The sequence below is a fragment of the Capricornis sumatraensis genome, chromosome 9, assembly GCF_032405125.1.
Source record: "Capricornis sumatraensis isolate serow.1 chromosome 9, serow.2, whole genome shotgun sequence".
NCBI lineage: Eukaryota > Metazoa > Chordata > Mammalia > Artiodactyla > Bovidae > Capricornis > Capricornis sumatraensis.
Genome location: NC_091077.1, coordinates 52,061,229 through 52,078,830, shown reverse-complemented (window position 1 = coordinate 52,078,830; position 17,602 = coordinate 52,061,229). Strand labels below are relative to the sequence as shown.

At 45.8% G+C, this 17,602-nt stretch overlaps 3 protein-coding genes across 8 annotated transcripts in view; all 3 read right to left on the bottom strand.

Annotated features, from left to right (window-relative positions):
- The window catches only part of LOC138085891 (protocadherin gamma-C3), a 138,269-nt gene that overhangs the window by 85,095 nt on the left and 35,572 nt on the right, over positions 1-17,602 (bottom strand). Inside the window, exon 1 of one of the 6 annotated variants that reach the window (XM_068980498.1) lies at positions 9,366-11,783. The exons of the other annotated variants lie outside the window; for them this stretch is intronic. Within the exon in view, the coding sequence (XP_068836599.1) occupies positions 9,366-11,783 (2,418 nt within the window). Of the gene's footprint in view, positions 1-9,365; positions 11,784-17,602 lie in introns of those variants that run through there. 6 annotated transcript variants of the gene reach the window in all.
- Positions 5,824-8,298, bottom strand: LOC138085519 (protocadherin gamma-A11-like). Its single transcript, XM_068979962.1, has one exon. It carries the CDS (start codon positions 8,296-8,298, stop codon positions 5,824-5,826), a length of 2,475 nt encoding a protein of 824 aa, XP_068836063.1.
- Positions 13,895-16,360, bottom strand: LOC138085517 (protocadherin gamma-A10). The gene has a single exon (XM_068979961.1). It carries the CDS (start codon positions 16,358-16,360, stop codon positions 13,895-13,897), a length of 2,466 nt encoding a protein of 821 aa, XP_068836062.1.

Below are 17,602 nucleotides of genomic sequence, written 5' to 3'. Positions count from 1 at the left end.
AGGACAGCCAGGCGTTGTGTCCAGAATCGGCGTCCACTGCCACCACCTTGGTGACCAGGTAGCCGGGCTGCGCGGCGCGGGGCACCGTGTCGAAGAGTGCCGAGCCGTCGGGCCCCAGCGCCGGGTACAGCACCCTGGGCGCGTTGTCGTTGCGGTCGCCCACCAGCACGCGCAGGCTCACGTTGGAGCTGAGCGCGGGCGAGCCGTGGTCGCGGGCCTGCAGCGTCAGCTCGAAGGCGCGCAGCTGCTCGTGGTCGAAGGCGCGCTGCGCGAACACCACTCCGCTCTGCGGGTTCACGGACACGTAGGACGACAGCGCGCGCGGCTGCAGGTCGCTGGCCACGATGGAGTAGGAGACATGGCCATTGGGTCCCAGGTCTGGGTCGGAGGCGCTGACTTGCGCGATGGAAGCGCCGGGTGGATTGTTCTCTGCCAAATGGACCATGTAGGCGGCCTGGTGGAAAACTGGAGCGTTGTCGTTAACATCGGTGATTCGTAGAGTGACGCTTCTGCTGGAGGAGAGGGGCGGCTTGCCCCTGTCTGTGGCTGCGATGGTGACATTGTACTCCGGGATTTGCTCCCGGTCCAGGGCGCCATCTGTCACAAGCTTGTAGTAATTATTGGCGGAAGATTCAAGTCGAAAAGGAACTTTTTCTTTTATGAGACATGTGACCTCGCCATTTTCTCCCAAATCTTTATCAAGTGTTTTGAACAGAGCAATCACGGTTCCGGGTTCTGCATCCTCGGTTATGGAACTAGACACCGAAGTGAAAACCACCTCTGGGGCATTGTCGTTCTCATCTACAATGTCCAATATAATTTTACACTCACTAGTCATGCCTCCACCGTCCTTGGCTTCTATGCTTATAGTATAACTGCTACTGATTTCAAAGTCTATAGGACCGTTGGATTTAATTTCTCCACTTTGATGATCCAGCACAAACATGTTTCCAATACCTCTTAGTGTTTTGAAGGAGTAGGTGATCTCTGCATTGATGCCCTCATCCTGGTCAGTGGCCTTCACCTTTAGCACAAAAGTGCCTGGGGGTGAGTTCTCACGCAGGCTAACTTTGTACACATCCTGACTGAACAATGGGGGGTTATCATTGGCATCAGTGACCTTGACCCTGATTTGAGTGGTGCCAGTTTGGACGGGATCACCCCCGTCCACTGCTGTCAAGACCAGGAGGTGGGAACTCTGTTGCTCCCTGTCCAGCGGCTTCTCCAACACTAATTCTGGGGCATTCCTGCTTTCAGTCTTATCCTCAACCATCAGAGAGAAATGCTCACTATAGCTCAGTTGGTAACTCTGGAGAGAGTTAGGCCCTACATCTGCATCGATAGCTGATTCCAGACCAAACCGAGTTCCTGGAATTGCAAACTCGTTGATTTGTAAAACGATGTTATTTTGGGGGAAACGAGGTGGATTGTCATTTATATCTTCTATCATCACGTTTATGTGAAAAACATTTAGAGGATTCTCTGCTACAATTTCCAAGGGTACAACACACAAAGGGTTTTGGGGACAGAGTGACTCCCGATCTATTCTGTCACTCACAAGTAAGTTCCCATTATCCGTGTTTACAGTAAAGTATAGTTTCTCAGAACTAACTCTGAGGTTGCGGGTCAATAAATCCTGTACATGCAGCCCCAGGTCCTCGGCCAGATTCCCCACCACGGAGCCTCTGGTCATTTCTTCTGGAATAGAATAGCGGATCTGTTCGGAAAGCGCCCCGCAGAACAAAGGCAGCAAGAAAGGAAAGAGTACTTGCCGCCGCCGGGCACTGCTTCTCTGCTTCGCCCTATTTCCCATTCTTCTCTGCGATGCTGCAGCCTCCGACGTGAAGAGATGGTTTGCAAACTGCGTTTAAAATATTTACATCGACCACATAGAAAACTCAAAGCTCCCAGTTTGAAGACAACCCAATCGGTATTCCGGAATCAGATTTGCGGAGTAGCGAGCCTGAGAACGGCTACTCTTCCTTCGGACTTTCCCCTGTGACTGCGCAGGAAATCACCCGGGTAGACACAGAAAGCTAGTTCTTGCAGCGCATTGGCCAACAGCGGCGCTCGGAGTCTATTTAGCAAACTGCAGTCCGAAGCCTTGCAAATAATGGGATTCAGTATTCTAGCAGATATGTTGAACTGATGTATGGTGAATGAGGCAGTTTAGGAGTTTTGGATAGGTCTATTTTCCAGTGTTTATTACCAAAGAGGGTTACTTAGAGGTGAGATCCTATAGAAGAGCCATTAATCCAATAATGAGGAAAGTTTGTCTTTTTCTAATTAGAGGAAATACACATATTGGAAGAACAAAGACAGTCTTCTCTCCAGACTTAGAAAAAAGACCACGTGGAAAAACAGCCCCACGAAGTGGTTTGGAGAAAATCTGACACCTGTGAAATGATACCCAGTATTATCTTCAATCTGAAATGCATATGAGTTTCGCCTTTCATCAGAGAAGAAGAGATGAGAGCTGTATAGGGCATTACTCAGGATAAGAATAGCCAATACCATAGTCTTCCTTGTTACTTATCAAAGAGATTTATGAAAAGAATTATGAAGTGTTTTACGCTTTCATCATAAAGATAATATAAAAGTGTACCCTAGTAGGTTACTATAGGAATTTAATGAAATGTGAGGGTTTTATTTTTATTATTTTATTTAACTGTACCTTATGCTGCATCTCAATAGAACTTTACCTCTAATCAACATAACCTTCTTAATCTCAAGTGTCAAAACCAGCCTTTCCATTTTGTTCTCTAAGATCTTGGTTGCCAACTCCTAACTAGTTCAGGCTATGCTTTTTTAAAATATGGAACAACCTCTCTCTCCCAGCAAAAGCCTCATATTCTTTTTATTCAACTAGTTTCCATTCAAGTAAAATGCTTTAAATCTTTTTCCTCAGTTTGGAATCTCATATGCATAAATTCTATCCTATGATGCTCAAAACACTCAACATTTTTCTTGACTTCAAGACAAACTTAGGCATCTGTTGCAGGACTTCCCTTTCCTTACAGCTGAAATTCTTTTTGCTCAAACATTAGATACTCAATTTAAAGTTAATTATAGTAAGGTCAGTTCTGAAATGAGAAGGGATATCTTAAAAGGAAAGGTAAATATGCAAGTAATCTGGGCCAAATATCTAGAAGTGCTGTGAGAGTGTTGAGTTGAACTGTTGACTATGGAGATGATTCCTGAGATCAATACCCTAGAAAAGTTTCCTTTCCTCCCTTAACTTTCCTAGGCATTGCTTCAGATAACACATTATTAGGTAACTATTAGGTTCAATAACAAGGTGGTTCTGAATGTAAGAATTGACTATGAAAAAAAGTGAAAGTGTTAATCATTCAGTTTTGTCTGGCTCTTTGTGACCCCATGGACTGTAGCCCGACAGGGTCCTCTGTCCATGGAATTCTCCAGGCAAGAATACTGGTGTAGCCATTCCCTCCTCTAGAGGATCTTTCCCACTCAGGGATCAAACCCAGGTCTCCTTCATTGCGGGCAAATTCTTTACCATCTGAGCCATGATGGAAGCCCCAGTGACTGAGTGTACTAATATTTAATATAAAAATGAGTTTTATGAAACTAACACAATGTTGTTGGAGAAGGCAATGGCACCTCACTCCAATACTCTTGCCTGGAAAATCCCATGGCTGGAGGAGCCTGGTGGGCTACAGCCCATGGGGTCGCTAAGAGTCAGACACGACTTCATGACTTCACTTTTACTTTTCACTTTCATGCATTGGAGAAGGAAATGGCAACCCACTCCAGTGTTCTTGCCTGGAGAATCCCAGGGACGGGGGAGCCTCGTGGGCTGCCGTCTATGGGGTGGCACAGAGTTGGCCACGACTGAAGTGACTTAGCAGCAGTAGCAGCAGCAGCAGCAACACAATGTTGTAAATCAACTATACTTCAATTTTAAAAAGACTTGTCGGGACTTCCCTGGTGGCCCAGTGGCTAAGACTCTGCCCTCCCATTGCAGGGGGGCCTGGGTTCAATCCCTGGTTGGGGAACTAGATCCCACATACTGCAACTAAGACCTGGCACAGCCAAATAAATAAATCAAAATATTAAAAATCAGTCAAGAAAAAAACTCAAAAAAACTTAAAAAAAAAAAAAAAGACTTGTTATTGCCAAGGGAGAGAAGGGGTGGAGGAAGGAAGGATTGGGAGTTTGGGATTAGCAGATGCAAACTATTATAAGGATGGATGGATAAATAACAAGGCCTACTGTATAGCACAAGGAACTATATTCAACATCCTGTGATAAACCACAATGAGAAAAAAGCATATGTATATAGGGAAAGTGAAAGGCGCTCAGTTGTGTCCGACTCTTTGAGACCCCATGTAGTATACAGTCCATGGAATTCTCTAGGCCAGAATACTGGAGTAGGTAGCCTTTCCCTTTTCCAGGGGATCTTCCCAACCCAGGGGTTGAATCCAGGTCTCCCGCATGGAGGGCAGATTCTTTACCAGCTGAGCCATAAGGGAAGTCCAAGAATGCTGGAGTGGGTAGCCTATCCCTTCTCCAGAGGATCTTCCTGACCCAGGAATCTAAATGGGGCCTTTGCAGGTGGATTCTTTATCAACTGAGCTATGAGGGAGGAAGCCGTATGTGTGTGTGTGTGTGTGTGTGTGTGTGTGTGTGTGTGTGTGTCTATGTGTGTATATTCCATAGAATGGAATCAATTTTTCTATGCAGCACAAATTAACATTGTAAATCAACTATACTTCAATAAAATGCTTTAAAGTGAGTTTGCAAAAGAAATAAAGATGAGTCCAAGACTCCTAAGCATACTGAAAACAAACAAAAATATCCAGAGGAATACCAGCTAAATTAATCTCATGAAGTCTAAATACCCACTCCATCTCTTATATTCACAAAATAGTCCATGTGAATAAATCTAAAAAATGTAAACATGTTTAGCAGATTTGGCAATAAACTTTTTGAGAAGCACTGGATCAAAAGTAAGTTATTTCTATAGGAGAATTTACTACATTAAAAAAATTATTCAACAATACACAGACCCTAAAGTTCAAGTAAAAGAATAAAAGGAAATAATACCAGCTCTACAATTCAACTACTTCTTTAGAACAATCTAATGACTTCACTGTATAAACAGAAAAGATGTCTAGAACTTAAGGGGGAAAATATGTTCTACATTTTCTCTCCCAAGAGAGCCTCATATTTAAAAGGGAGTCATATGTCTTATTTTAATGAGGCAAAGAAATGAGATAAGGTTAAAATAATTGACAGAAACTAAACATACTGCTAGTCACCAAAAGTCAAAAGAGAATTGTTTTGTGCTCAGAAAAAAAAAGCTGATGTGTGCAAAAGTGTATATGTGTGAGTATGTGTGTATATGTATTATAGATGAAGAAAAAGAGCTAGAGTAAGTATGCTGTTGAATCAACATGAATATTAGAAGTAAAACAAATAATGGTAGAATATAATTATAAATCCGTGGAGGCAATACAAAGCTGAAATGAAATAAATAAAAATGTTTATGAATCATTAACTTGAACACAACCAGTTTACATTGATAGCCAAACACTGATGATAGAAAAATATTACTAAAATTCAATTTAAAACCAATGATAACAGAACTGGACCTCTGAAATTAAAACAAAGAAACAAAAGAAACTGCCAGGGCCAAAAGAAAAAAAAAGAAGCTTTCACAAAACCTTTCTGGAAAATGATGATAACCTGATGAAAGGTAAAGTACAGAATTTCACATGCTTTGCTTGATACAAGAACATACACCCCTCCCAAACAGTTTATACAACAGGCTCAGGGAAAAAAAAAGTAATCTTAAAAGACCTATGCACAGACATCAACAATTGGAAGGCAGGAAATAAATCTCACCTGATTACCAGTAGGATCACATTTGCCTAAACCTGTAGCTGAATCTTCAGTTATCAAAAGAGGCTCGCTTTTCCCACAGCTCTCTTGACTGATGAGCGTGTCCGCGTAGTTCGGCTGCGGGAAGATCACGTGACTCCTCCGAGAGTCCGCGGTGAGCGAGACCTCGTGCGAATAGGTCTGCAGGAAAGCCCGCACCCCGTCCACGCCCACAAACTGAGACGCCGGCACGCCAGCCAACCCGCTGCCGGAAGCCTGGAGTAGACGCGACATGTGCCAGCGCCGCAGTCTGAGCGCCAGTAGCACAATGACAAAGGCGAGGAAGACACAGGAGACCGTGGCCACCGCCACCACCAGATAGAGTGTGAGGCCTGAGTCTTCGGGGGTGGCTGGAGACTCTAGGCTGCCTAGATCAGCCAGGACATCTGGGATGCTGTCAGCCACAGCCACGGTGAGCGTGACGGTGGCCGAGAGAGGGGGCTGGCCGTGGTCCTGGACGGCCACCACCAGGCTCTGCTTGAGCGCGTCTCTGTCCAGCAGGGCCCGCGCTGTGCGCACCTCGCCCGTGTGCAGCCCCACCGAGAAGAGCCCTGGCTCGCTGGCCTTGAGCAGGCGGTAGGACAGCCAGGCGTTCTGTCCTGAGTCTCGGTCCACTGCCACCACCTTGGTGACCAGATAGCCGGGCTCTGCGGAGCGGGGTGCCAGCTCCACACCGGTGGAACCATCCGTGGGGAGGGCGGGGTACAGGATTTCGGGTACATTGTCATTCTGGTCCAGCACGAATATGCTCAGTGATACGTTGCTGCTGAGTGGTGGGTTCCCACTGTCATGCGCTGTCACCCACAACTGCAGTTCATGGAACTGTTCATAGTCGAAGGAACACAGGGCATACAGAATGCCGGTGTCTGAGTTTATGGAGATGTAGGAGGACAGAGGTGCTCCCTGGAGGGTATCCTCTGCCAGAGAATAAGTGACCTGGGCATTCTCTTTGCTGTCCTGGTCAAGTGCAGTCACGGAGAAGAAGGAGGCCCCTCTGGGGTTGTTTTCCAGAATGTAGGCAGAATAAGAGGACTCCGTAAAAGTGGGTGGGTTATCATTGTCATCTGCTACATTCAGTAAAATATGAGTTTCTGTAGACAAGGATGGACTTCCCTGATCTGCTGCTGTCAGTGTTATATCGTAGCTCTGAACCTGCTCCCTGTCCAATGCTCTCTTTGTTATCAACTTGTAATAATTTCCGTAAGTCTTTTCTAGTTTAAAAGGCAGATTATTTGGAATGAAGCAGGAAACTTGACCATTTTCTCCAGAGTCTTGATCTTGCACATTTAGCAGAGCAATCACTGTACCCGGAGGAGAGTTTTCCAGCACTGAATTAGTAGAAGATGTGATAGTTATTTCTGGAGCATTATCGTTCACATCCACAACTGTGACCAACATTTTAGCAGTGGTAGAGAGACCTCCACCATCTTGGGCTTGAATTTCCATCTCATATAATCTATATTTCTCAAAATCCAGAGAACCCTCTATTAAGACATCTCCAGATAGAGAATTCAACTGGAATATTTTAGAAGCTTTGCTTTCCACATTTCGGAATGAATACACTACTTGCCCGTTGATTCCCTCATCTGGGTCAGTTGCATTCACCGTGAGCACCCGAGTTCCAGAGATGAGGTTCTCAGGAACGCTCACTTCATATGTAGATTGTGTAAATCTGGGGATATGATCATTTACATCGAGGACCACCACGCGAACCGGAACAGTGCCCTGGCGGATGGGATCTCCTCCATCTAAGGCTGTGAGGAGGAGGTGATGAGCAGCCTGTGTTTCCCGGTCCAGGCTCCTCTCCAGCACTAGCTCAGGATTCTTGGCCCCATCCGTTCTGCCTCGTACTTGCAAGGAAAAGTAACTGTTAGGATTGAGCTGGTAGCGCTGGAGGGAGTTCATTCCCACGTCTGGATCCCTAGCGTTAGGAAGAGGAAATCGCGATCCCAGAGTTGCGTGTTCACTGACTTTTATCTCTACTTCCTCCTCCTGGAAGCTAGGGGCGTTATCATTAATATCCATTATTTCCACCTCCACTCCGTAAATCTTCAGGGTATCTTCCACAAGTATCTCCATGTTTAAAAAACAGGAGGAAACCGCCTCACATAGCTCCTCCCGGTCTATCCTACCCGCGGTGATCAAGCTGCCACTTCGCGGATTTAGAGCGAAAAGCTGCGTCTTTCCTCTGGAGACAATGCGGACTCCGCGCTCCGCCAGTTCCCTGGGCTCCAGCCCCAGGTCCTTGGAAATATTGCCCACGAAGAAGCCTTTCTCTGTCTCTTCTGGCACCAAGTATCGGATCTGCCCGGCCCCCGACTCCCGCAGCGTCCCCAGGAAAATATACAGTAGGACCAGCCCGCTGCGATCCAGAAGCAGTTGCCGATTCGCCATGGCTTAGCCGATATTCCGCGGTTTCTTGAGCCTTTTGGTTCTGAATCAGCTTATGTATCTACGAAGTCCCTGGCCGACTACATCCAAAAATATATTAGAGAGCGAAGAGAAGTACTTTCAAGTTTTTAGCATCAGGATCTGTGAGTATCCACCTCACTCAGCTTTGTGAAGTAGAGGTAGCGGGGAGGGAGGGACTCTGTAGCTTGCAGCTTCCCGTTCCCTAATTGGTGAACAGCGGCGCCTGGAGCCCAATCTTATTATTGCAACGAGAAATAAAAACGCAACTATTGTTCCTGTTCGGAAGTTATTACACTCCCCTCTTTGAGAATCACAAGCACTTGTAAAGCATAAAATTGCAGACAATAAAGTTATGTGATATGATGTTAAAGGTTTACCAAGGGCACTTATGAAAATAATTATTAAAAAGGCTTGCTAATCTTAAAAAAAATTTCAGACTACTGGAACTGAACACCTGCAAGTTAGATTTGATTCCCTTTGGTTTTTATGGACTGAAGGGAGCAGTATTTGTGGTTGTGTAACTAGCACGGTTCCAACAAAATCATCAGTTAGGATTATGACTATAATTCTTACCAATGTTTCTTTGTTGAGTAAGATAAACATTGGAGAGAATGTGGATCACGTTAGAGTTGTCATTTAAAATACCACAACATCAATCTGTAACTGTAGACCATATCCTTAATTAAACGGTATTCTAGGGATTTCCCTTGTGGTCCAGTGGTTGAGACTCCATGCTTCCAGTGCAAAGAGGTGCAACTTCAATCCCTGGTCAGGGAACTAATATCCCACATGCCACGACCACAAAAAAAAAAAAATTCTATTTCATGAAAAATTGACCTAAGCCTTCTCTATATACTTTACCTTAAAATATATTTGAATAGTAGAGGGTTTGCAGCATCGTAAACTTTAGTCTTAACAGTAACACCTTTGAGTTTGAAATAGATTTATTTTAGGAATTTTATCAAGAGATGGAATCTAAAATCTCAAAATAACAGTGCTATATTAGAATATATTGGCATACTGGAATATTAAAAGTATTAAGTACTTACCTGTTTAAAAGTGTTCTTATCTGCTTCAACACTAGGAGTTAAAATGCTATCCAATAGCACTGAAGAGTTATCTTTGTTGAGAATGTCTTGTGTGGCAGGACAGTGTTTAATAGATGTGAGAAAATTAAGTTCTGGATTAGTTTGATTCCCAGGCACACATAAATTATAGGCATAGGGCAATGTTCCCTCACTGTAGTTATGAGGAATCTCAGGACCAGACTTAGAACAAAGAATAGACCCAAAGAAGCCCCTGGCGCTGGGGCTGGAAGAGCTTCGAAGGCGCACGGCGATGGACAGAATCACTGCCAGGAGGAAGAGGACCGAGATCAAGGCCAAGGCCACCACCAGGTAAAACTGCAGCTCGGCCTGGGGGTCAGGGGGCGCGGGCCGGTCACTGAGGTCCGGCAGCGCCTCCTGCAGGCTGTCGGCGAAAACCAGGAGCAGCGTGGCGGTGGCCGAGAGGGGCGGCTGTCCCCCATCGCGCACAGCGACCAGCAGGCGCTGGCGGGCCGCGTCCCTGTCGCCCAAGGCCCTCGCCGTGCGCACCTCGCCCGTGCGCAGCCCCACGCTGAACAGTCCGGGCTCGCTGGCCTGCAGCACGTGGTAGGACAGCCAGGCGTTGTGTCCAGAATCGGCGTCCACTGCCACCACCTTGGTGACCAGGTAGCCGGGCTGCGCGGCGCGGGGCACCGTGTCGAAGAGCGCCGAGCCGTCGGGCCCCAGCGCCGGGTACAGCACCCTGGGGGCGTTGTCGTTGCGGTCGCCCACCAGCACGCGCAGGCTCACGTTGGCGCTGAGCGCGGGCGAGCCGTGGTCGCGGGCCTGCAGCGTCAGCTCGAAGGCGCGCAGCTGCTCGTGGTCGAAGGCGCGCTGCGCGAACACCACTCCGCTCTGCGGGTTCACGGACACGTAGGACGACAGCGCGCGCGGCTGCAGGTCGCTGGCCACGATGGAGTAGGAGACGTGGCCGTTGGGCCCTAGGTCAGGGTCTGAGGCGCTGACCTGCGCGACGGAAGCGCCGGGTGGGTTGTTCTCTGCCACGTGGATCACATAGGAAGCCTGGTGGAAAACCGGAGCGTTGTCGTTGACATCGGTGATGCGTAGGGTAATGGTAGTGCTGGAGGAGAGGGGCGGCTTGCCCCGGTCAATGGCTGTGATAGTGACGTTGTACTCCGGAGTCCGTTCTCTGTCCAGGGCCCCATCTGTTACTAACTTGTAGTAATTATTAGAAGAAGAATGAATTTTAAACGGAATGTCTCTACTTAAATTACACGTGACTTCTCCATTTTCCTTGGAATCCTGGTCCCGTGTTTTGAAGAGAGCCACAACCATTCCTGGCGGGGAATCCTCCAAAATCTGATCTGAGAGAGAGGTGATGATTATTTCTGGGCTGTTGTCATTTTCGTCCAAAACCTCTATAATTACTTTACACCGTGTAGAGAGGGATCCTCTGTCCTTCGCTTCCACAACCATGGCGTATCGTCCTACATTTTCAAAATCCAAGGGTTGATGAGTTATGATGTTTCCTGTAGCAGAATCCAGAGAGAACACGTGCTGGGCTGTATCAGCCACACCAAGGAATGAATAGGTGATCTCTGCATTGAAGCCTTCGTCTTGATCGGTAGCGCTTACCCTCAGCACGAAGGTGCCTGGGGGCACATCTTCCCGAAGGCTGACCTTGTACACATCTTGGCTGAACACAGGGGGATTATCGTTGGCATCCACCACCAGGACTCGGATCTGAGCTGTGCCGCTTTGCGGCGGATCCCCGCTGTCTAAGGCTGTCAACACCAAATGGTGAACGCTTTGGGTTTCTCGGTCCAGGGCTTTCTTTAATACCAGTTCTGGATATCTGCCCCCGTCAGGATTGTCTTTCACCACTAACGAGAAATACTCATTAGGACTTAGTTGGTATTTGCTCAGTGAATTCATACTAATATCGGGATCATCTGCAGGTTCAAGAATTGTTCCAGTCCCCGGGCTGACAGATTCACTGATTTCTAAGTATATTTCATCCTTATGGAATTGAGGAGCATGGTCATTAATATCCTCAACAACCACAATGATATGAAAAATATTTAAAGGATTTTGCACCACGGCTTCCAACTGCAATTCACATCTTCTCTCTTTGCATATCTGCTCACGGTCTATTCGGTCCTTCACAAGTAAGTCCCCGCTCTCCGCGTCTACGTTGAAGAGCAGCTTCTCCGCGCTAACTCGCAGCTTTCGAGCCGACACATCCAGGACACTGAGCCCTAAATCCCTGGCGAGATTCCCTACCACGGAGCCCTTGGCCAGCTCCTCGGGAATCGAGTAGCGGATCTGCTCGCAGAGCGCGGGGTAGAACAAAGGCAGCAGGAAGAGAAACAGTACCTGCCTCCGGTCAGCCGGGCGTGTCTGCGTGCAGCTCCCTCCCATTGCGCGCTCTAGTTCTTGCTGGGTCCCAGTCTTTCTAGTTGGAGAAAGTGCACATGGCACACTGGTAAAGCATTTGGCCCAGGACAGGCGGAACCCCCAGTCTAGGGGCTGAGAATCCTTGTATGCTAGGGAGAATCTGCGCGGCCAGGAGCTCCAGTGTATAAGCGGGTTTCCTTCTCTCTGTGTTGGTGGCTGCGCAGGAAATCCCTGGCTAGAGGCTGAGGAATCCCGGGCTTCAGAGCTTGCCCTGCACTGGCCGACAGCGGCGCCCAGAGGCTTCTTGTGGAACCGCAGCTTACGTTTTCTGCTTTATTTCAGGAAGTCTTTTAAAGACAAGGTCATCGCAGCTAAAATATTTGAACCTTATTCCTCCGGTGATTCTGTTTTCTTCATGAACATTTTTCACATGGTCAAAACTATTATATATTGGGTTGACCAAAAGTTTGTAACATCTTACGGGAACACCCGAACGAACTTTTTTGCTAAACCAATATTTTATATGTTAAAAATTTACATAGATTTTGAATAGGGTGAAATAGTTCTTTAAAAAATCTAAAAGGCACAGAAGAATGTAGAATGCAAAATATGTCTCCTATTCCATCGCCTACTTCTATCCAGTTCTATCCAGAGGCAATCACAGTAGATCCTTTTAAGAGTAAGTTTCCACAAAGGAAAGTACTAAAGATAAGCATGAAAATTATTTTTGGTCTTCAGTCTAGGCTTAATCTATCCCCCCATATTTAAGAACTAGAATGCAACCACTTTAATATTCATTACCATCATCTAAGGTGACCTATATTGCTTTTAAATAATCATATTTCAACATAATTGCTAACAATAGCTACCATGCCAAAAGAGTAGGGTTTTTAAGCCTGTGTTTTTTCAAAATAATAGAATTATTTGAAATATATGCAGAATAATTTTGACTCTCATGGTCAGAAATTTAAAAGATTCAATTATTTGGAAGTTAAAAAATAAAAGTTATTAACTATAACTCCAAAATAATAACTATGCTCTTTTTCCACAGACATATCCTTGAACAAAAGTTGAACAACATGGGGAAAAAATCATGGTCTCATAAACACTTTAAAACACATTAGGGCATGATTTGACCTTATGCTACCATATTAGTTTAGAAGAATATTAATAATAAATTAATAGAATAGTAAGAGATCAAACCAAATACATCACTATCATCACTTTAAATGGACTCATCAGTAATTCCACTGAGCATCTGTTTAGAATTCTGTGCACTTCTCTGCTTGATTCACTTCTCATGCAGAAATGACTTTAACTTTAACTGTAAATTTCAGAGTTTTCAGAGTTTCAGGTGGATCTTCCATTCTCTCTATAGTCACTGAAATGACTTTGGCATACATCTTTGCTCCTGTACTTGGGAACATGTACCAATCTATCTCCCTAAATTATGTATATATTTCAGCCTTAGAGACTGGAGAATTTAACAAAAAAGCACAGGGAAAGCAGAACCTCAAGCCTGCTTAACATAATACCTTTTATCGGTTCTCTAGAGTCCCTATAGAACAAGGAAAGTAAAATTAAAATGGTATATCTTCCACATGACAGTATGAAATGAGAATCACAGGCAAAATGGATGCTGCAGTGTTACCAGGTATGATTATACTTCAAAAATTTAAGCACACATTGTTATGAATTGTTAATGGAATATTACTGAAAATGGGTAGGATTTCCAGTAAGGCTAATGCATTTGTTTCTGACATTTACCTATTCTTACCAGGCCTGACTTCAAAACAACAGGCAGGGTTGTCTAAGGATTTCAGCGTGTAGCCACCAGGAGAGCACACAAATTGAAAAGACATTTCTGTATGAAAGTCCTCTCTTAGCAATTGCCAAACAAAACTATAAAACACAAGACTCTGTGAAGCTAAGCATAACAGCCTATGATAATAAACCTTCACTAGGACTAAGTGAATATTTACCAGAAAGTAAAAACATATCAGTCTTAATAACCATCAAGTTCCATTCCTCAATGTTTTAGCAAGAAATGAATGCCATTGAAATGGAGGAAAAAGTGAAAGAAAAAAAAAAAGGATTAGGATCCCACCATCATGCTGCAAACCTAAAGAGTAAAACTAACCATAATTCTTAAAGGTGAGAAAAGGAGCAAAAGTAGAACTCACTGGCACCAAAGGGGTATCTTCTACAGGAAACTTCGAATCATCTAACAAAGACAGAGAATCTTTTTTCTCACAGCTCTCCTGGCTGATAAGTGTGTCCGCGTAGTTGGGTTGCGGAAAGATCACATGACTCCCCCGCGAGTCCGCGGTGAGAGAGACCTCATGGGAATAGGTCTGCAGGAAAGTCCGGACCCCGTCCACGCCCACAAAGTGCGAGGCTGGTACGCCCAATCCGCCTCCGGAAGCCTGGAGCAGACGTGATTTGTGCCAGCCTCTCAGCTTGAGCGCCACCAGTACAATGACAAAGGCGAGGAAGACGCAGGAGACCGTGGCCACCGCCACCACCAGATACAGGGTGAGGTCTGAAGCATCAGAGGCCGGCGGGACCTCCAAGCTGCCCAGATCAGCAAGGACATCGGGAATGCTGTCGGCCACAGCCACTGTGAGCGTGACGGTGGCCGAGAGAGGGGGCTGGCCGTGGTCCTGGACGGCCACCACCAGGCTCTGCTTGAGCGCGTCTCTGTCCAGCAGGGCCCGCGCTGTGCGCACCTCGCCCGTGTGCAGCCCCACAGAGAAGAGTCCTGGCTCGCTGGCCTTGAGCAGGCGGTAGGACAGCCAGGCGTTCTGTCCTGAGTCTCTGTCCACTGCCACCACCTTGGTGACCAGGTATCCTGGCTCTGCAGAGCGGGGTGCCAGTTCCACGCCTGTGGAGCCATCGGTAGGGAGGGCAGGATACAGGATTTCTGGCGCATTGTCATTCTGGTCCAGGACGAATATGCTCAGTGATACGTTGGAGCTGAGTGGTGGGTCCCCACTGTCAGTGGCTATCACTTGCATCTTCAGATTACGGAACTGCTCATAGTCGAAGGATTGCAGTGCATATAGGACTCCTGTGTCAGAATTGATGGAGACATAGGAGGATAGTGGTGCCCCCTGGATAGTGTCTTCAGCCAGGGAGTAAATAACCTGGGCATTTTCTTTGCTGTCTGGGTCCAGTGCAGTCACTGAGAAGATGGAGGCCCCTCTGGGGTTGTTCTCTGGGATATAGGTAAAGTAGGAGATGTGAGAGAAGGTAGGTGGGTTGTCATTGATATCTGCCACTTGCAGGATGAAGTGAGTTTCTGTTGATAGGGGTGGACTTCCTCCATCTGTGGCTCTTAATGTGATATTGTAAGAGGATATCTGTTCCCTGTCAAGAACTTTGTGTGTCACCAATCTATAATAACTATCAATCGATTTTTCTAATTTAAATGGTAGATTCCCCAATATGGAACAGGTGACTTGTCCATTCTGCCCAGAGTCCAGATCATGCACATTTAAAAGAGCTATAACAGTCCCCGGAGGTGAATCTTCCATCAGGGGACTAAACAGAGATGTGATGGTTACTTCTGGACTGTTGTCATTTACATCTTCTATTGTAATCAATACTTTAGCAGTTGCAAGATATGCCCCTCCATCTTCAGCTTGTATTTCTATTTCATAGAAACCTGTTTCTTCGTAATCTAGATCTTCTGATAGCTTTATTTCCCCAGTATTTTTGTTTAGTTGGAATTTCAACAATTGTGTGTCAGGTAGTTTTCGGAATGAATATGTCACTTCTCCATTGGCACCTTCATCCCTGTCGGTGGCGGTGACTGTCAACAGCCGTGAGCCCACAGGCAAGTTCTCCGGAACACTCACTCTGTATTCAGGCAAACTGAAGACTGGTGCATTGTCATTTGCATCGAAAACAGTCACACTGATGAGGACAGTGCCAGATCGGAGAGGGTCTCCCCCGTCGACGGCAGTGAGAACCAGACGGTGCATTGCCTCTTCCTCGCGATCCAGGGCGTGCTCCAGCACCAGCTCAGGGGACTTAACGCCATTGACGCGGCTTTGAACTGCCAGAGAGAAGTGCTTATTGGAGCTGAGCTGGTAGCTCTGTAGGGAGTTCACGCCCACATCTGGATCAACAGCTTCCGGGAGAGGAAAACGCATTCCTGGAGCGACGTTTTCATTAATTTTTACATCTAGATTTTCTGCTTGAAATTTTGGTGCATTATCATTGATATCAGTTACTTCTATTTCTACTCCGAAAAGTTTCACCCTGTCTTCCACAAGAATGTTAAAACTCACCAGACACCGCGCGCTCTGAGCGCAGAGCTCCTCCCGGTCTATCCTGTCTGCGGTGACCAAGCTGCCGCTTCGCGGGTTCAGAGCAAAGAGCTGCGTCCTACCTCTGGAAACGATGCGGACTCCTCGCTCCGCTAGCTCCCGGGGCTCCAGTCCCAAGTCTTTGGAGATGTTGCCCACAAAAGAGCCTTTCTCTAACTCCTCGGGAACCGAGTAGCGGATCTGCCGAGCTTCGGTCTCCCACGACAAACAGAGAAGGCAGAGCTGGACCAGCGCGCTGAGGTAGGAGCGATTCCTTTGAGCGGCCATTGTTGTCTGGTGACGGGATTCTCGCTATGTCCTCACTGGGGACGCTGTGTTTTGGCTGGTTCCTTTTTCTTACTCTGGCTGCAGGAAGTCTCTGCGGCCTGCGCACCTTAAATTCTGAGGTGAGTTTCGCTGCAGCCCTGGAGCTGGTTTGCGGGAACCGTGGAGCTTTATGTAGCTGGAGCCCCGAGAATCCGGATTGAGCGCTGGCTGCCGTTCTCTCCTAGTAGGTGAACAGCGGCGCTCAGAGTCCTCAGAAGTTACTGCACCCATTTATGTATGCAATAGAAAACAAAGGGAACTCTATTTTTTGTTATATATTTTATTTTATTTTACATTTCTTCTTTGGTTTCTCCACTGATATCTGTAGTTTTCTTGTTGTTGTTTAGTCCCTAAGTCGCGTCCGACTCTTTTGCGACCCCATGGGCTGTAGCCCGCCAGGCTCCTCTGTCCGTGGGATTTCCCAGGCAAGAATACTGGAGGTGGATTGCCATTACTCGGTGGAATAAAGTGGAACGAAAGTACTACAGAGTATTAAATAATGGTCGATTAAATTTATATTTGCAACACTTACTTTCCCAATAGAAATATATCCACTTTCAAAGGTAAGTAATGCTTCTTTTATTTCCTATGAGCGTCTAACTATATTCAGAAAAACCTTACAATTTTATTTGAAATTCTGATTTAAATGGTCCAACAGTGTTTAGTAGACATTCATATAGAGATTATTATGATAATCCCTTTTAATTCACTTAAGATTTTTAAATTTTATGTTGGTTAACTAATTATATTTGTTTAGCATTAAGATTGTGTAAAAGGCTTTCAAATTTTTCTAAAATAGTTTTATTGTGCCTCAATGAATTTTTTTGGAAAATGTATTTTTATTATAGATTAGAAGTTAACTTGACCCAAATGAGTTGAGCTGGTAGTCACAAACTAAAAGGAACATGTCTCTATTGCAATGGGAAGAGAATACATACAAGTGCTATAAAATAATTTTTAAAAACAGAGTTAGAAATAGTGATGTGGGTTTTTAAAGAAATAAGCATATCAAATGACCTTTTTTCACCAGGGTGTTGATGGCACTATAAATAATCTCTTTGCATTTTATATGAAAGTCCAAAATAAACTGGCCCACACATCTTCAGATGTATATTCCCATCAATCCAGTAGTAGGTCTCTCCTCAAAGATGAGGAGTTTGGAGGTTCACTTCTTTCATAAAGAGAGAACAGGTTCTTTAGAAA